This window comes from Meles meles, chromosome 1 (genome assembly GCF_922984935.1).
Source record: "Meles meles chromosome 1, mMelMel3.1 paternal haplotype, whole genome shotgun sequence".
NCBI lineage: Eukaryota > Metazoa > Chordata > Mammalia > Carnivora > Mustelidae > Meles > Meles meles.
The window spans coordinates 9,332,434-9,353,250 of NC_060066.1; the positions used below are offsets into that span (position 1 = coordinate 9,332,434).

General features: G+C 41.7%; 1 protein-coding gene across 1 annotated transcript in view; it reads left to right on the forward strand.

The window, feature by feature from the left end:
- The window catches only part of DNAAF11 (dynein axonemal assembly factor 11), a 75,354-nt gene that overhangs the window by 24,547 nt on the left and 29,990 nt on the right, over positions 1–20,817 (forward strand). Inside the window, exons 6-10 of the mRNA XM_046018201.1 lie at positions 5,696–5,887; positions 8,612–8,689; positions 14,360–14,425; positions 17,907–17,976; positions 19,300–19,395. Of these exons, the coding sequence (XP_045874157.1) occupies positions 5,696–5,887; positions 8,612–8,689; positions 14,360–14,425; positions 17,907–17,976; positions 19,300–19,395 (502 nt within the window). The remainder of the gene's footprint in view (positions 1–5,695; positions 5,888–8,611; positions 8,690–14,359; positions 14,426–17,906; positions 17,977–19,299; positions 19,396–20,817) is intronic.

Genomic DNA, 20,817 nt, shown 5'->3' on the forward strand with positions numbered 1-20,817 from the left:
ATGCCTTTCCAAGCTGGCAAATTTAATTTGCATTTGAAATTATCCTTCAGACAAATCTATGTAAGATGTACAGGAAAGATGAATGAACAGGTGTACTTTGATTTATACTAGTGGGGATATTTTAGAAAAGTTAAATGTAAATCACATTATTATAAGTCAAATAATTTTGATTGCATCATAAAATATTCTGTTTTGTGAATTATATAATGAATACATTTTAATGTGATTAATAAGCCTCTAAATTGGTCTTTTATACAAGCATGAATTTTTCACACTCGTTTATTTTAAATGAACTGCAGCTATAGTCAATGGATTTGATTCCATATAGTGAAAGCTTTAAATATTTTGAAAACAGAATCTCTTAATCTTAGAAAATTGTAAGATATCTGAGGCATACACAAATGTTTTGAAAATCAGTAGACACTATAGTTCTTCCCAGATTTAATAAATATCAATAGTTTACGTGTTTGCTCTGGATCTCTTTAAAAATAAGGAATAAAATATCCCCGAGAGTCTGTGCTATTCTCTCATCTTCTGTGGGTCTGGCGTCCTGAAAGTTAAGTGCTCGTGTGGTACGTGTGATCCCACCCGTACATACATTTGAAATATATTTACAATGTAATTATGCTTCCTTGAACAAGAGTGGCTGCATGTGCTTTTTTTTTTAGGGTAAACCATGTCTTTCTACAACTTTGCTCTTCCTTCGCTGTTACGTGTTTGAAATTTTTGCACAGGAAGACATGTAGAGCTACAGGTTCCTTCTAACTGGGGAATAACATTCCGCTGGATGAATAACTCACAGTTCATCCCCGATGGTGGTGTTCAAAATACCTAACACCTGGTGACTCATTGGCCCTGCCGGGTCAGAATGTACACTGGCTCTCACTGCCAGCATGGCCCTCCTGTTGGAACCCAGCAGGAGTTCAGCCCCGGCCAGCCGTCCCTCATCGGATGGTCATTTAGATTGTTTCCCTGCTTTCATTTCCTTCGGGCAATGTTGCACATGTCTCCTCCTGCAGGTATGAAAGTTTCTCTAGCGTGTTCAGCAGAGACGTTTCCACATCCTCAATTAGGAACTTTTTCCCCCACTGTATATTCATTGTCCAATTTCCTTGTTTGTTTTTAATTTTTTAAATTCATTTGACACACACAGAGAGAGAGAGAGAGAACAAGCACGGGGAGCAGCAGGCAGAGGGAGAGGGAGAAGCAGGCTCCCCACTGAGCAAGGGTCCTGATGCGAGACTTGATCCCAGGACCCTGGAATCATGACCTGAACAGAAGGCAGCTGCTTAACTGACTGGGCCACCCAGGCGCCCCTCATTGCCCGATTTTCTAAACAGCATTAATTTATACTCCTATATCAACAGTATAAGAGAGTTCCTAATGTTTGCCAATGCTAGATAATGTGATGTTTTAAAACACGGACCTATCCTGTTGGTTGTTAAATACCACCTAATATTTTATTTAACTTGCATTCCTAAAATTATTAGCAAGTTTCTGTATTTTAGATGTCTGCTTCTGTTTTTATTGGCTATCCATAGTTGTTCTCTTCAGGTCCTCTGCCTATTGTAAATAAGTTGTGAGGTTTTTTTCTTATTGATTTGTAGTTCTTTTATATTCTAGGTGCAAATTCTTTAGCAGTTATGTGCTTTGCAAATATCTTCTTCCAGCCTTCGAATTATCTTTAATTTTCATAAGTGCTTCTGTTTTATAGAATTCAAAAATAGTAATGTAGTTGTTTATTTTTGTATTTTTTTTGTCTCATTTGTGAAATTTTTCATTACTCCAGTGTCTTATGTGTCTATGGGGAATTAACCTTTGACTATAGCGTGGGGTAGGGTACCAGTCATTTCTCATCTGGGTAGCCAGTTGTCTGCACCCTTATAATGATGCTATTCTTCCGATCTGTAGCAGCACCCTTACCACGCGCCCTCTACTCGTGTCCTCATGGGTCCGTTTCTGGGCTCCCTAGACTGCATTGTGGATGCACCTTCACATGGTTTTATATCGGTAGATTTATGGTAAATCTTGATATTTGATAGGAGGTATTCCCATTTTTCAAATTGATCTCAGCTGTTCTTAGCTCTTCACTTTTCTGTAAGTTTAGAATCTGCTATTCAAATTCCCTAAAAATCCCTCGTGTAATTTTGATTGAAATTGCATTTAATTTATATGTTAATTAGGGGAAAGTTGACATCTTCCTGACTTTGATTCTTTCCTTGCTGAACTTTGGAATAGCTTTCTCTGTTTATTTAGACCTTCTTCTGAGTCCTTCAATAAGGTTTTGTAATTTTCTCCGTGGAGGTTTTACACCATTTTTATTAGATTTATTTCCAAGTATCTTGTAGATGGGATTTTAAAATACTCTCGTAATTGGTTCTTGCTGTTGTATAAAGAGACACATGATTTCTGTATACAGATACTGTATTAAGCAATCTTGCTGACCTTTTAAAAAAGATGTGGTATTAGTCTGTCTGTGATCCTGTGTTTTCAATATAGAAGAACACACTTTTTTTTAATAAGTGGCAACTTTTAAAAAATGTTCCAATCCTTATCCCTCTGCTTTTTTATTTTCTTTATGATGCCTGCTAAGGCCTCCAGTATAGAATGGAATAGCCCCAATAAGAGTGAGAATCTGTCTAGTTCTGACTGTAAAAATAATCTTTCTAATTTCTCATCATAAGTAAGGTGTTTACTGTGAGGTTTGGCAGAGTTAAGTACGTGTCCTTTGATTACAAATTGATGGAGATCTCTTATCACAGATCCTGGATCTTACGAAGTACTTTTTTGGCCTCTTTTGAGATAGCCATGTTTATCTGTTAATGTGTTGACTCACATTAATAAATTTTCCAATATTAAGCCATCCTTGAATTTCCAGAATAAATTCATTTTTGTCCATGGCATATTTTTAATAGATTTCTGCATTCATTTTGCTAATATTTGACTTATAATATTTAAACCTATGTTCGTACGTGAGTTTATGCTGTAATACTCTTTTTTCATTGTATTTTCCTCAGTGTTTTGCATCAGAGTTATAATAGGCACATAAAATGTGCTGGGGGTCATTTCTTCTTGGTTTATACGAGTTCACACATGTTTAAAATGATCTGTTGTTTGCATCGAGTAGAAGCCTGCAGTTGGGTTTCTTGCAGGTGCCTACTTGCTTCCCCACAGGACTGACTGGCTCGTCCTTCAGCCATTGCTCCTCTGACTGCATTCTGCCTATTTGGACAGAAGCCCAGAGGTTCTGGAGGAAGGTCATCAAGATAGTGAATCACTGGCCTAGTCAGAGAGGAGTAGAGGCTACTCCACTTTCGAGACTGTAAGAAGAAACGCCATAAAGATGCCAGGGCTGCAAGAGGAGAGACAAGCATCTCATCCCTTGACTAGTTCTGAAGCCTGTTTCTAGCCTCGAGAGGACTGAAGAGATGAGTTGTGTCCTGGAATAGCCTAGAGAGGAAGGGTCAAGAAAGTGGGCATTAATGGCTTCAGTTTATACTTCAAGCATCTGCCATGACAAGGGTTTGTGGCTATCCCATGGGCCAAGTACATACAGGGGAAGGAACTGCACTTGAACTGTCTTTGAAGGGCTGCTGTCCAAGAAAGTGGTAGGACTGAGAGTGGGGGGTGGATTGTCAGCGGCAGAAGCTGAGGCATTGTCACACATGACCAGCTGGGTAGGGAATATGAACTTGGAAGGCTATTATAATGTCTCCAAGAACCAATATATGTGCTCACAAGAGAAAGCCAGTATGTGGGCATCAGCCCTAGAGAGGGAGCCAGCAGCCAAGATCTGAGAGCATCTGTCTCAGAAGAGGTATTTGCCTCCTTCTCCCCATCTGTTGTCCCAGGCCCAAATTTCTGAAGTCAGGGGGACCTGAAGAAGCCAGTGAGGTGGGAAACAAGGGGAAGGAGTAGATGAGCAATGATGGGTTCAGTAGCCTATGCCCCTTTCCCCATGCATAGCCCAGCCATGAGCTGGGTGAGGGGAGAAGAGTTTGGAGAGGGAGGGGAAGGGCTTCAATTAGAATGTAAGTAAAGTCTTACTTAAACCGGAGGCCTTTAATACCTTTAGCTGAGATGGGACTGTGCTTGGGAGGGACTTCAGGCTGTGGGATGTGCTCAGGAGTGGGAAGAGAGTTCTGAGGGCACAGCTTTGAAGGAAGTGGCTGAAGAGGACATTGTTTGCCCGTATTCTAATGAGCTCAGGCTGCTTCATCACCCAGCTGTGTGCATTTACATGCGTTTTGCTTTTGGAGACTTGAGTTCTTTAGCTGATATTTCTATAGTTTTTCTTAAGTGCAATTATTTTTATGTTTTCTATTTTATTTTACATTGCAAAAGATAAAATTGAACCAATTAGTCACTTTCCAGCAAAAACAAATTCTTTTAACTGAAAATGGAATCAATTATTTCAGTGATGATTACCTAGAATATTGGAGAATTTTATAGATCCCCTTAATAGATTGGCTTTTCAACACCATAAAGAACAATAGCTATACGGCAAAGCATTTGTTTTCAGCAATTTGCATGATTTTGCTTATTAAACTATCTAGTTACATTTTGTAATATGTAACAAAGTGTAAGCAGAATCTTACTCTATGTTCTGTTTATACTGTATAAATTTCACATTCTAGTGTTTTTGGTTCATTTCTTCAAATAGTATCTTACCTGAAGAGCAACGAAATGAGCCTTTGATGTCATCTCATTTCTGTACCAACAATAAAATGTAACATTTATGAGTACTTAATGTTTGCCATAATTGGTGCTGAAAGCTTCGTGTGGATTTTATCATGTTTTGAAACAGAGTGGATGTTGCAGGGCAAGGTGAGGGGAGAGAATCTCTCAGGGTTTACTGTTTGACTGGTGTCATTTTTCCTCTGCTAGAGTAGCATCTCCTGAAAATATGTCATTGTCTGTGCCTGGCACACAGAAGGTGCTCGATAAATATTTCTTGCATCCACACTGAATGAATGTCAAATAACCCATATGCCCCATTTGATGTCATGTAGAGACATCATTTAACTCTCTGACAATCCACAGAACATGAATAAAAAAGAGAACACAGCACTGTTACCATCTAAAGCTATGACATCAGAAGCGATCCATAAAAGGCCATACCATGGAGGAGCCTATATATCCCACTAGGCAATTTTGGAGATAGAGGATCAATAAAGAACCTGGACATAATCTGATCTAATTTGCCTGTTGGAAAGATTCCTCTGAGAGCAGTGTGGAGGATGGAACTGAGGAGTGCCAGAATGGAGGTGGGGTCATTGGAAGGCCCAGTGGTCCCTGAGTTTGTCTGATCATCAGAGCCTCTTGCAAAATATCATAAAACACAGATTCCTGGGCCCAAGTCCACATCTATTAATTAGACTTTCTGGTGGGAGTCTAGACATCTGTACTCCTCATAAGGCTCCCCAGGTGACTCTTATCAGCCAGGCCTGGGAGCCCTTCTGTCTGATCACTGCAATGTGACACGTGGTAGATGATGAGGATGTACCTCATTTGGGGCAGTACGTTTGTCTACCTTGGCTTACATAGGCACTCTTTCAGAGATGTTTTGTCGTTCAAAGGTAAGACGATAACTTACGAAAAATATGTAAGAAATTTAAGGGGCAGTATTGAGCACAAAACTCCGTGACACCCGGTATTGGTCTTACATGCTCTGGATCTATTTATTCTTTCCCAGCCCATTTTCAGTAGAGAGCAACTGCCATGCCCAGGCACCAGAAGGACAAGAAGGGGAATGCAACCAAAAAAAGTCCAAGGACAGTGAAGATGACCTGGAATTCTGGAACAAGCCCTCTTTGTTTACTCCTGAATCTCGATTGGAAACACTTAGGCATATGGAAAAACAGCGGAAAGACCAAGAAAAATTAAGGTATTTCATTTTTTCCTATCATTGAGAGAGATGCATGCTCTCCTAGGGATTATATTTTCGTGACTGCACATGATTTTACTCTTTAACTGCATTCTGTCTTTGCTAGCCATCATGCATTGACTTTGCTTCTAAGTTCAGTTCCCTGTTGCATTGTATCTACTAACATTTGTTAGTATCAGACTCTCTTCCTTAGGATGTCATGAGTGATGGCATCTTAGTTAGTTTTGTTTGGATGTATTTAATTTTTTAACAACTTTCAGTGAATCAAATGCAAGTATGGTCCGGGTGAGAGAGAATGATTATCACACCACCGAGAAAAAGGGCAGTTTGTGGGCTAAGATTCTTTGCATCTTATAATTTGCAAAATTAGAAATTTGTTTCACTGGGCATTATATTTTCCTAATACAACTCTCTTAGACTCTCTACAGTATGCTTTCACTTCTGAATTGTTTAGATATAGCTTGATGGTTTGTTAGAAGCTAGAATGCTTAAATTGGTATTCTCAGAGAGGCTTTTTAAAAGCTAAACTCTATGTCATTTCATGTCATTGCTCAGGCCTAGTATGTAAAATGTGCTACTTATGGAAATTCTTCTAATTCCAGTGCCTGGGAATGGGATCATTTAACTCTGCTATACCGCTGTCTGCATGGCAGTTACGAGAGTGGAGCAGTGTCTTTCCCTGTGATTATCGACTGAAAGCAAGAACCTAAAAGACTAAAAAAGACCATTAGCAATCACTGCTGCTTTCATGCCATTTTGTTCATTAGCTAAATGATAGGGAGGTATCAAATGAGAATTGAATTTTACCCAAAATGCTTGTTTATAAAATGTGGTAGTCTGTACACAGAGAGTCCACCCCGTGCTTTGGGGAGAGCATTGGAATAACAACCAAAAACACGGGCTCATGTGTTGACTCTGCCACTGTCTGTGTGATGCTGGGAATCACCTAACTTCTCTTCTGTTTCCTTATCTGCTAAACAGGGATTCTCATCCCTGCCTTAACTCCCCAACAATGTTGTTAAGACAATCATATGAGCCAATGTGTAAAAGTACTTTGCAGACTTAGAGTTCTGGAATGAAAATTTGACACGTTTTTTATAATATGTATTATCTTTCCAACATATATGCAATGTACACGCATATGTACACATCATATTTATTTATGTGTGTGTAGATAAAATGTATACATAGTAAAGTATATTGTGTAATACGTTGTATTGAGCCTGAAACCAGGAAACATTTTTTTTCTCCCCCTAACAGCCTAAAATAAAGTACAGCTAAGCTATATAGAAATCCAAGTCACTTCATACAGTATGCCGTAGTGTATTCAGTCCCCTGGGTCCCTGGGATGTTTCCCTCTCCTGGATGTCCCTTACTTGTCTTGGGTCATGGAGAATAATGCAGTGCATGGACATATTAACTTATTGGATCTGGGGACCCTGTTTAAGATGCAGAAAAATGTGCATAAATTTACATTTTAAAATAAAATTAACTGATACAAAATCTGTATTAAAAGAGGAGAAATTCAAGGCAAAGAATTGCCTACAGTTCCATTTACTAAACACATTTCTCCATCTGGTCTTCCAGAGCTTGTCCAGATATGCCTTAGGAAGTTTGTGTATATCTTCGGTAATGTTTAAATAGCTACAACTTACGTTCTGCACTTTTCTTTCATGCGATCCCATGAATCTTTCCTCTCTGAACCATTTCTTTTCCTCTTGTCTGTACCTCTTTGAGTAATGAGTGTTAAAAGGCTGGGGTCAATCCCATCAGAGCCTGCTCCACCCTCTGCAATTGTATACATCATCTCTGCAAACGTATGATATGGGATCTTTAAAAAAAAAAAAAAATGGAGGGGCACCTGGGTGGCTCAGTCATTAAGCATCTGCCTTTGGCTCAGGTCATGATCCCAGTGTCCTGGGATCCAGCCCCACATTGGGCTCCCTGCTCCACGGGAAGCCTGCTTTCCCTCTCCTAGTCCCCCTGCTTGTGTTCCCTCTCTCGCTGTGTCTCTCTCTGTCAAATAAATAAGTAAAATCCTTAAAACAAAACAAAAATGGACTTATATTTTATGAATTTGTGCTCACTAAATACATCATCAACATTTTCCATCCATTTTTTGAACAGTAGATAAAGAGCGAACACATTTTTAACAGCTGCAAACTCTTTTATAGCATGAATACCACAGTGGAGCCCATGACTCCTCCACTGATGGGCATTCATCATAGTTCTGGGGTTTTGCCACTGCTAAGACTGTAATAAACATCCTTTTACATAGATTCTAATGTATTGGTATTTTTACTTTTATAGAATACAATCTACTTGGCATTTTAAAAATGATCATTTTAACTAATGCAGAGGCTGTATACACAGAGAATTGACAGTTATCTGGTTAAATCATGCATAAAGTAGACTAATTTAAATATTCATGGATATTTCACAAAAAGTAGGAATTCCACTACCCCCCCCTCTTTTAATTATTTGCCAAATTGTCTTGGTCACATTTTTGCTTTACAGACATAGATGCAATCATCCAGAAACCTGGTTTGATTATCAACTCCCAGCGCAACATTAAAAGAATGGGCTTTATAACAATGAATTGTTGATGTATTCACAGACACCTCCTCAATTTTTCTTAAACTGTTTCACAAAAATATTCCTTTTTCATTCTCTTTATTTTTCTCTCTCCCCATTGCCCCTTGTTCTATCCATCTCCAATCCAAGTGAAAAGAAGAAGAAAGTGAAACCACCCAGGATTTTGATCACTAAAGATGGGAAGGCCTTGAACGTAAATGATCCCAAGTACGTGAGACCAAAGAGATACTGTAAGAAGCAGAACATTTGGTGGTGGTCATTACGACGATTTTCACTTGCAGGTTTGCTGTGTTGAGAATGTATCTTAAATGCTCTTAACAAGCCTGGTGAGCCTAATAAGAACGTCACTGTGCGTATATTTGAAAGAGGAGCATCTATGGTGTTTTCAAGTACATAATGTTATATTTTATTTTCTTGGCACTCCAAACATGATCTTGACATATGGAAATCCTAGTTATTTATGTATCCCCTGAAACTTTGGACCATATCCAGTTTTCTGCCTGAAAATTCCAAGTGAATTATTCTTATGTTTATTGATGTTTAAAGCTCTGCCCTGAACAGGCTGTCTGGGACTATGGTACCTCTCCTGTGTGTGTCTGCTTTCCACTCTGGGACATGTCTCCAAAGCACTGGGGGGTTAAGGAAAGAATCTGATATAGATACTTCAGTGACATTAATTAGAGAAGGAAAATATTCAAACCAGAAATCCTCAGGTATAATAATATCTACCCTGTCTGGCTGTCTTAAAAGTTAAAACTGGAAAGAAGGCCAATAAATAAATAAAAAGATAAATAGATAAATAAGTAAATAAATAAATAGCCTTTTGTGGCCAAAATACAGACCAAAAGAAACTTTGGACTAAATCTCGTTGGCTTCATTTCATTGCTCAAAGGTTGTTTGTTTCCCTTTCATTTTCTATGTCAGGCCCAGGAGGAAGGGACTGTCTTGATCATCTCCAGGCGGCATCTATTCTGGCAGTCTTGTGTGACAGGCAGTGTTTGTTTTTCATGGGTTACAAACCTGAGCTTGAGATACGTGGAGTGACTTGCCCGAGCTAATGGATGGTGTGTCTGCCTTGCTCATGCTAACCCAGTTCTAGTGACTTCCATGATCAAACTTATACTTGCCACACAACACATCCCTTCTTTATCCTGCAGAAGTTAATGTAGCAGAAGACACAACGTCAGGCATGAGGATGCGGCAGTGACTACGACAGGGGTCCACACGCATTGAGCTCCGAAATCCAGTTGGAAGGCAGTCTCCCTTCAGCCTATGGCAGGGCCTGAGGGAGGCTCTCAGAGCTCTCTGGGCCCCTGGTGAGACCACCTCTCCTCTCACCACACTGACCACATTACCTGCCCCTACTGCTAACTCTATTTAGGGGGATCCGTGAAGAACTGAATACCTACCACCTGCCCCTACCGTCACCTACTTTCATCCTGCCATGGCCACCCTTCCTCCCCCTCCTGGGTCATCCGTCACCTCCCAGAAAGTTGCTCCCTTATGGCTCTGTACACCTCTCAGTCCACCTCATTCTCTTCCTCCTCCCTGACCCCTTCTTCCCTGCTACCGTGCCCTCTGGAACTCGTGCCTCATCAGCAAAGCCTCTATCCTCAACCTTTTCTCTCAGCATGCATTTTATCCTCTTTCATGAATGGAAACTAAGGATTCTGCCTCTACAGCTGCCCTCCTTATCCTCCCTTATGACATCTACCACCAGGAGAGTTGTACCTCTTAGCCACTTTCAGACCATTTCTCTTCCCTTCCCCAAATATTCCCAGCCCCCTTGGAGCGCAGGCCATCTGGATATACCACCCTTGTCCTTCTGCAGTCATGGACTACTTCTGCTCAATCCTTATGCTTACCCTCTCCCCACTCACTGCAGAAGACTGTTGCACACAGACCCGTGTCTTTGTCTCTGCCTTTCCTCCCACCGCCAGTCATGTGACTTCACCCTCCATGTAGACCACCCACCCCAGCCTTGGCCTTTCTGGCCCTCTACCACGTCACTCCCCGCCATCATCTCCCCTGCAGTCCAGCCACACAATTCACTTTTATTCTCAGATTTGCCATCTTCTGTATCTCTTCCACCTCCGGAATCTTCCCTTGAGTGTCCCACTGGGCACCATCCCCTATGCTCCTGGGGAGCTCTCTGCACTCCAGTAATCACCTGGCCTGTGAAGACCAAGAATCATTTCATCTCCTGGTTTTCTGCCCACCCCTGCCCCTCATATTCTCTCCTCTGTCACTCCACTGTGGTTTTATGGTTCGTCACAGAGATTCACTCTGGACATGGATCTTCAACTCTCTTGTCCTTCTTTCCTTCCCTCCCCATCTCAACCCCATTTAAATCAAACATGACTTCCTGAACTTTCCCTCATGCATGCCTGGAGGAAAACTCCCAGCTCACTTGCTGGTCTTACTAGAAATCTACTATCCTGGACCTCAAGTGGACTTCTGGTGGTCATACTGTGTTTTGTTGGGTAATTCACTCCTCCAATCTCCCATAGGCTGCTCTCACCCCTTTTGTTCCCTTCTTACTTCCATTGTGTGGTCCCAACTAGAGAACGGATTTCTTACTCCAGAGAGAAAAAGAAGCAGTTAGAAGTTTTCTCATCCAATTTATCAGTGTCTCTGGGCGTAGCACATATTCTCTGTTATCCTGCTGCAGTGGGTGAACTTCCCCTCCTGAGTCACTCTCTCTGTGGGCATGCTGATCCCACCCCTCTTCCTGTCAAGGACTTGCTTCTGCAAAGACCCCCTTCTCTTATGTATCATTTCTCTCTCTTCTACTAGATCCATTCATCAGTTTACAGACACTGTGATATCACCCATCCTAAAAAACAAGAAAGCTCCCTTTCTCTAGTGCCCCTGGCAGCTACCATCCTATTTCTCTGTCCCCACTTAGTAGCCAAAGTTCCCCATGGAGATGCTGGACTCAGTCACCAGCTACTCACTTCACTCTCCTTGAAACCATGTCTGCATATTCTGTCACCTAAAACTTTTGTAGTGACATCAGTTTTGTATGTTCACATTGTTTCTGTGTTCTGTGTTGATATCATCTCTGTGTTCAGTGTTCACATTGTCTCCATGTTCCATGTTCACATTGCTTTTCTGTTCAGTCACATCATTTCAAATCTCAGGCTCTATATACTTGACCCAGCAAATTTGACCAAATAGATCATGACCTACCTTTATTTTTTTTAGGATTTATTTATTTTAGGGGAACCTGGGTGGCTCAGGTCATGATCTCAGGGTCCTAGGATCGAGTCCCACCTCAGGCTCCCTGCTCAGCAGGAAGCCTGCTTCTCCCTCTCCCAACCCCTCTGCTTGTGTTCCCTCTCTCGCTGTCTCTCTCTGTCTCTCTATCAAACAAATAAATAAAATCTTTCAAATAAATAAATAAAATCTTTAAAAAAGAGGTTTATTTATTTATTTGAGAGGTGAGAGGGGCAGAGAAAGAGGGGGAGAGAGAATCCTCAGACAGACTCTCCACTGAGCATAGAGCCTGACATAGGGCTCCATCCCAGGACCCTGAGATCATGACTTGAGCCACTCAGGCACCTCCATCATTCCCTTCCTTCTTCTAGCAGTTTCTTCCCTTTGCTTCTGATTCTTTGACCTTCCTACTTTCTCATCTTCACAGGCTTTGCTGGACTCTCTTTGTGATGTACTTAAGCGCTCCCAGGCCAACTCCTCAGCTGCCTTCTTATTTCACATTGACACTGTGGGGCTCTCACCAAATTCCATGGCTGTAAACACTATCTTCACATTATAACCAGACCAGTCTCTTCCCTGAACTCAAGATTTGGACTTTTAATTAGCTATTTGTCCTCACCATGTGAATGTAAAGTAGGTATTATAACCTTACCATGACAGAAACAGAAGTCCTAATTCCCATGCCCACTACCAATTTCCCTCATAACATGTTTGTCCCCCAGCATTCTCCAACTCAGTAGCAAGCATCACCCCATTTATCAAGACCCAAAACCTTGGATCCATCCTTGATTCTTCTCTCTGGCATTTTATCAGTGACTCTACGATCGCTTCCTTCAATATTATCTGAATCCAACCGCTTCTCACTAACTCCATCCCACCATCTGAAAACCTGTCATCTGCCTCTTGCAGTTACAACAGTTTGCCAAGTAGTCTCTGTGGCTCTTCTCTTGGTCTCCTATAATCTCTTTGTTCAGCTGGTTGAAGATGAAGAGAGGGAGGAAAGGACACACACTCCCTCTCTTTACGGAAATTCCTAGAAAGCACCATACAGTGCTCTCCTTCGTGGAGCTAAATCACACGACCATATCCAGCTGCAGGAGAGGCTGGAGAGTGTTGTCTTTATTCTGCATGGCATGTTCCTCATTGCAATCAGGGGTCCTATTACTATGGATAAAGAGGAAGTGGACCGTGGGGAATGAATAGCAATCTCTGCCGTAGAAAAACTCTCTGAAATTACCTTTCCAGTGATATATGAAGGGAGAGTTCAAGTTGTCTGGCTGGACAATTGGGGAATAAGCAATCAATGCAGAGGGGCCAACACATAAGAAAGCTCCTGAGATGAGATCACAAGCGCATGGGTCATTTGAGCAGCTGAAGGAATCCTGCATGGCTGGGTTGTTGAAAGCACCAAGAGGGATGGCCACACAGAGACATTCTGCTGACTGCCAAATCGTTCCAAACAATTTAGCTTACATTCTTTATTATTGTTGGATTATGTATTTTATAGAATAATATGACAAGTGAGCTGCTCAAAATAAATCAACCAAATAATTCTGAATGGTATGTTGCCACTATGGAAGTTATACCTAGGAAGTTGAAAGTTAAAATATTTTTTAAAGATTTTATTTATTTATTTGATTGAGCACAAATAGGTAGAGCAGCAGAGAGATGGGGAGGGAAAAGGAGAAGCAGTCTCCCTGCTTGACCAAGAAGCCTGATGAGGCGTTCGATCCCAGACCCTAGGATCATAACCTGAGCCAAGGGCAGATACTTAACTAGCTGAGCCACCCAGGCACCCCAGAGGTAGGACTTTGAAATCCTGCCTCCCCAGGCTCATATGGCCTCTTTCCCACCTGAGTCAACCTTTCTGAACCTTTGTTTCATCATCCGTATGGAGGTGATAGATCATGGGCAGTGTCTCAGCATTTCAGGGCGATGCAAAGGTCAGCGATGAAAGGAGAAAAAGAAAGATTGCAAGGAGAAAGAAGGAAGACAGGACTATTTAAACAGAAGGGATGGGTCGCCTGGGTGACTCAGTCAGTTAAGCGTCTGACGCTTGATTTCCACTCAGGTCATGATCTCATGTCCTAGGATTGAGCCCTGCTCTGGGGCTCTGGACTCAGTGTGGAGTCTACTTTCCTTCTCCCTCTGCTCTTCCCCTGCTCATGCTCAATTGCTCATGCTGTCTCTCTCTCTATTGATCTTTAAAATAAATAAAATCTAAAACAACAACAAAACCAAAAACAAAGAAACAAACCAAAGGGATAGAATGCTGGATACAGGGAGACAAATACAACATTTACTTCTCCATAAATAATTACAGTGTTTTAGCTTGCTTCTAACAAACTTGAATGAAGTAGAAAAGAAAGCTTTAACCACCAGATGTCTCTGTGTCTGCACCAATGCTAATTTTTTTGTTATTTACCTTAGTATTCTCACACATTAACAATGTAAACAAATAATTTGTGAATATATTATAGGTTTCTGTTGAATTTTTAAAATAATGTAGACATTTTATTGTTCACCTACCAAAATAACTTTGTCATTGGAGATTATTATATAATTATTACCAAGTTTACTTTTGATAATGGAATGGGTTATCTATACAATATTGCTAAAGACATCATCTTTCTTCCCCTCAAATGAATTGCTCCTTAGACTTGACTTCTCCTTGAAAGATGATGAAAAACATAACCAGATCATCTTGGACCTTGCTGTCTATAGGTAAGGACATTTTATTATGGATTTATTTAATGCCATTTCTTTCTGTTTTCATACTCGGTGCCATCTCTTGAGTTCTGAAGTATTTTGAAATGGAGTTTTGTTTGCCAAATGAAGACGTCCTTCTTTTTTTAAGACCGAGAACATACTGTAATTTTAAAAAGTGTAAAAATGAAAACAAAAGTAGAAGTAAATAAACCCACAATCCCAGGGCTAAGAACTCTGTGATCTCTTCTTCTAAGGCAGAGTTTAAATAATTCTCAGAGCTTTGCTGCTTCCTAAAGCTGATACCGCAGACCCCCTCGGCTCTCAGTACTGCCGCTGTACTTTTATGTTCTCTTTCTTTTTTCCAAAACACTTTGATATAATAGTGAGCATCAGGTGGTGCCCCCACCTTCCAGTCCCACCTTAGAGACCTGCGGGCACAGCCTGCAGCTTCTTTATCTCTAGCAGACAACTTTTTCCCCAGCTGTGTCCTACCCTGCCTCATTCCTTGAGGATTTTAGATTTTGGCTCACTGTCCTTCATGCTTCTGACTGCAGTGACCACTTATGGAGTCTTTCTAATTCTCCAGCTCTTTGGGACCCACCAGTGCCTCAGGACTTTGCTCCCACGCATCCTTCTGCCTGTGGGCCTTCACGCTAGGCGTCCACAAGGCTTGCTGCCTCCTTTCCTGTGGGCCTCTGCTCACCATCTGATCTAAGTCCGCGCCTATCCCTGCCCCAGCACTTCCTTCCTCCTCTCCTGCTTTTTGATTTCTACTTGACCAACAATATATTTACTTGTATTTTTAAAAAATGTGTGGGCAAGGCGGGAACTTTGTTTTGTTTGTTCCTCCCTCCTTGTCTCTCCTGTGCCAACACCAATACCTCACACCTGGAGTGCTGTGAGCTCAGGAATGAATGAATGCTTGAGTGATGAATGAATGAATGAATGCCTGTCATGGGAGCCAGAGGACATTTACAAGCATGAATGATAATAAGGTCCCTTCTCTTTTGAGGCCCTTCTTTGTGTGCTCTGTCTTATCCAATCTCCCAGTAAACCCAGTGGACATTTTATGAAGAACAGAGGGATTGTTATCCTGAAATTATCTAGAAGGGAGTAAATTTCCACAGGGTGAATCTTGTGAGAGTAAATACAGTAATCAGAGGAGCCAGAAGTGTACTCAATAGGCCAAGGGCCAACTCTTTGTTTTTTTTAATTGTAGTAAAATACAGGTCACTTAAAATTCACCAGGTTAGCCATTTCAAGTGGACAAGATTTGGTGGCACAGAGTGACTTCACCAGGCTGTGCTGCCTTGCCAACACTGAGCCCCAGGACATTTTCATCACCACAAGAAGGAAACCCATACCCATTTCCCTTCCCCCTGGAAACCTTGAGTCTGCCTTCTGTCTCTGTAGATTTGCCAATTCCTGGTACTTCATGTAAGTGGAATCACTCATGCCTCTGTGTCAAGTCTTTGGGGTCTGTCTGTGTTGTAGTATGCCAGAATTTCCTTCCTGTTTGCGGCCGAGTAATGGTCCATTGTGTGGCTGGACCACATTTCTGTACATCCCCCCAGTACATGACATTTGGTTGTTTCCACCTCTGGCTCTTGTGAGGAAGGACTAGTTCTTAGTGTGTTCCTTCCTCCTCATGCTGAGACACCCCGTTACACCCCTTGTTAAGTCTTCTGCCCCTGGCACTGCCAGCCCACCTGACTTTAAAAGCCTTGTGGCTCTTCTCCAGCTGACGCCTTGTCTTCTGTCCCTGCAGCAACCTAAGCTCCCTCTCCGCTGTGTTTCATTAAACATTCTGTCTCATCCTTCTAAGTCCTTTCTGTGTTTAGGCTGTGTTTCCAGAGCTTAATGAATGTGTACCCCTTTCTCTTTGTAGCTCTCTTTGTTCCTTCATGTTCGGTCCTCACATGAAAACTTTCCCCATCCCCCATCATGTACTTTTTCAAGGAGTGGTGAGATTTTCCCTGTCTAGGTAGTAAAATCCTTCCCTTCCCGTGATTCTGTCTGAACTAATGACACCAAAATTCCTTGTTAGCTTCATTGGCACATGGATGTATGAAGATTAAGTTCATTCATTCATTCATTTATTCATATACATTTCCTGTCTTTATCCAGCAAATATCTATAGAATACCTACTATGTACCAGGCATGGGGAGACTGTAACAGGCATGTTCTGAACATAGTCTCTGGTGTCCTAGAGCTTATGGCCCTGTGGGGAGACAGACAATAAACAGGAAAGCATCTAATAAGTAATTTTAAAGAGAGAAGCATCCTGTACAGGAAGGGCCAGAGTTCAGGTGCAGAGACCAACCGTGTGCGCAGTCTGGTGGTCGGCAGTGTTGGGGATGGTCACTGAAGCTGGTGACATGAGCTGACATTTGAAGGGTGAAAAGCAGTGGTCTCTGCAGAGAACCAGCAGAAGATTATTTCAGGTGGAGGAAACCAGCACAGGCCAAGACCTTGGATGTAGGGGCAGATGAACACTTTAGGCAGCTCGACGCGTAGACAAGATGTGATCCATTAACAGAGTAGATACTCAACATGAGGCTTTAAGAAACCTTGCCTATGCTTTTTAGTCTTACAGGAACTGTTATTAAGTAACATAGAACCATGCTATGTTCACCCCAACTCTGCACTAGGCACTCAGCCTGCATCTTCACAGCAATCTTAGAGGAGAGGCACTTTGCATCCTCTTTCCAGATGAAGAACCTGGGCTTAGAGCAGTTGAGGAATGTGGTCCAAGGAGCAGGAGGGGGTGCAGACCCTTCCTCACAGTCCGTGGGACTGAAGCTCTGGTCTCATTCTGGTCTCATTCTACCTGCCTTAATGTGTGTGCGTTTTGAATCATCCCTGCGTCTGCTTATGTTTGCGACCAGTATTGTTAAATGTATAACTCTACATTGTCTGATTATTTGTCTAAACAAGTGAGATGAAGCCTGACTCTTTCACTCGTTCCTCAAGTGAAGGAGAACTGTCACCCCGATCCTGGGACCACAGCCATAGATGGAAGGCTGTGCTTGTTCAGCAGGAGGGGGCTTCACAGGGAGAAGCAGAGCTAGTCTTCCAGGCAGAACAGCTGCAGGGGAGGGAGAACAGCTCAGGAAGCAGGAGCGGCTGGAGCAGGCCCCAGGCGTCATGGATTCAGCGTTCCTGGCTATTCATGTCAGGCGTAGGGGCTTAAAATAAAATATTCATGAAAGAACATGGCAAGCTGTTTTTTGCAAACCTCTGGTGTTTCAGGCCGCAGATATTTTTAGGTTAGGGGCAATCAATGCCAAGAGTACTTGTGGGTCTAAAAATGAAATTGCTGATATATTGAATTTCCTTTGGTTTAGGGATTAATGTAAGACTTAAGACCTGTCGAGCAGGGAAATTGGAAGCTTATTTCATTTAAAATGATCCTGTAAATGGTAGTTTTTATTTGCACTTCTTTTAACTTAATGTTTTTGAAAATGGTAAGATTTGGTATATTTCGTGTTGCAGGTACATGGACACCTCTTTAATTGATGTTGACGTACAGCCCACTTATGTCCGGGTCATGGTCAAAGGAAAGGTGAGCAGGATGTGGTGGACTGTTAGTTTCAAAAGCCAAGCCTCAAACTAAGCTAGGTTGCCTTGAAAACTGTTAACATAATATGAAAAGAGAAGAAAAGAAGCCCAATCAGAGAGCTGTTTTTTACAGCTCTCTGTTTTTTACACAGTGGGAATGGTATACAGCAAGATTAGTTGTTGACTAACCATTGTGTAGCTCCATAAAATTAACATTTTTACTTTGTATCTATTGTGTTAGTACTTCTTTCAGAGCTGATAAGGTGGGTCTATGTGTGATAGCCTGTGCTTGAACTTAGATTCAAATCATACACCCAATTTAAATTGTGAGTCATTTCATTTATGCAACTGTAATTTTATTATTTTTGAAATAGTATTTTTTTTTTTGAGAGAGAGAAAACAAGCAGAGGGGAGGTGCAGAGGGAGAAAGAGAGAGAGAATCTTAAGCAGGCTCCACACCCAGCATGGAACCCAATGTGGGGCTCAATCTTACCACCCTGAGATCATGACCTGAGCCAAAATCAAGACTAGGGCACTTAACTGATTGAGCCGCCCCAATGCCCTGAAATAGTATTTTTTGCTGATTATGAGCATTCATAAGAGTCATATGAATGCTTTAAAGTAGAAATATGTTGATGGTTTATGACAAGAAGTTTTAACTATAAATTCTTCATTATTAGCCATGTTAACATAAATGACCAGTGACTGTTTCATTGTGATTGATTACTGTTCTTTGGACCATTTATTAAAAAGGTTAAATAGTTCATGCATATCAAGCATAACCCAGACACTATTATTTTTTCTACTAAGTCTAAGCATGTATTTCTTTTTAAAATATTTTATTTATTTGACAGAGAGAAATCACAACTAGACAGAGAGGCAGGCAGAGAGAGAGGAGGAAGCAGGCTCCCCGTGGAGCAGAGAGCCAGATGTGGGGCTCGATCCCAGGACCCTGGGATCATGACCTGAGCTGAAGGCAGAGCTTTAACCCACTGAGCCACCCAGGTGCCCTAAGTATGTATTTTTAAAGATGGAATGGAGAGGGGCACCTGGGTGGCTCAGTGGGTTAAAGCCTCTGCCTTTGGCTCAGGTCATGGTCTCAGGGTCCTGGGATTGAGCCCCGCATCTGGCTCTCTGCTCAGCAGGGAGCCTGCTTCCTCCTCTCTCTCTGCCTACTTGTGATCTCTCTCTCTGCCAAATAAATAAAGTAAAATCTTTAAAAAAAAATGGAATGGAGAATCTTGAACTGGTACTAAAAATACCTTTCGAAGTAACCCTCTCATGTAATATGCCCTCCCTCTCTGGGACACTTCCTGTTTGTTTTCAGCCATTCCAGCTTGTCCTTCCTGCGGAAGTCAAGCCTGACAGCAGTACTGCCAGACGATCTCAGACGACAGGGCATTTGGTGATCTGCATGCCCAAGGTAGGCAAGGTCACTGGGATCAGTTTCAGGTCTGGAGATATTGGCTCCTGAAGGAACTTTACCTGTCAGGGCTAATAAGACTTCTTTTGGTTGAAACAACCAGAAAATCGACTCACCTTAGCACAGGCAGGAGAACCAGGACTTGTGTGAACAGAGAGCTGAGACTAGGATGCAGGTGGGACCTTCAGGGGCTCATCCTGCCATCACTCCACCAGTGGTTCTTGCCTCTGGAGCCAGAGTGCTGTGGGGAGTTGGGGTGTGTAAGTCCCATTGTTCTTCCAAGTGGGGCAGGCACCACCAGCACATCTATTACACAACCATAAAGAAGTGTTTCACCTCTTATAACAGACATGAGAAGGCAGGGGAGGGTCGGGGCCTTTCCAATATGTTAGCTGGCTTCCTTCCTAAGAGGAGCACGAGTAGCCACTGGGGTGGCATGCTTACTCGTCCTTACCTTGCACAAAGACAGACAATCAGAGAGTCAGGGAAAGACAGAGAGAGAAGCTTTCCCATCACTATGGAATGGAAGTTCCTCTGGACTAATTAGCCAATTTAGCTGACACACCCAATTAAGTCTTGATTAGCTTAAAACCTTAAGCAACGAAACCAATATCTGGCCAAAGGGATGGTAATAATTTGTTTGGTTTCTATTATTTTATATTTGGTTACTGTTGTCTCGTTCCATGACCTGGGGTGGGGTCACGTTTGCCCCAGCACTCAGGTTTCAAAGGGGAAGAGTAGAGAAGTGGTCAAATGAGGGTCTGCTCTTGCAGGAGAACAGGGGAACAGGGGCAGGGGTGTCTGCCACTGAGAATAAACTTGATTAACCAATAAGTTTCTATAATGATTTATTAATTCTTCCTTTTCCCATAGCCAGATTTGTAACAGATTGATTATGGGTAATCAATAATGTATTTTTAGTCCAAGTCAATAAAACAGCAAATACAATTTGCTGTCAGGCAGTAAAATAACAAACACAACAGTCAGAATCACATTGTCCTTGGTGACTACAGTGAATTAAGGAAGTGGTTGCATGCTAATTAGAATAGCCTATAGGGGAGTAGAAGAGATAACTTAATTACCCCAGTACTTTGAGAGACACATTTGTATGACACTATGATCAGCAATCTCTCTTGTTTTTTTGAAACTTCTAACTAAAACACCAAAGATTAAATGATAACTGTTATTTCCTAAAAGAAAAACAGATCTATGATTTATGCGCCTTCTGCGGGGTGCCAGGCGATTGATGAGAAAGCCTCCTCTGTCCCTGCTCATGAATCTTTTAAATACAAACAGCCTTCTATTTCTATTATACTTTTTGTTTTTGTATCTGTCTAAATTTGTCATGTTAAATACACATAAAAAGTATAAAAAATAGCTCATTAAAGAAAAAATTCTAGAAGTGTGTGGTTGAAAATGAGA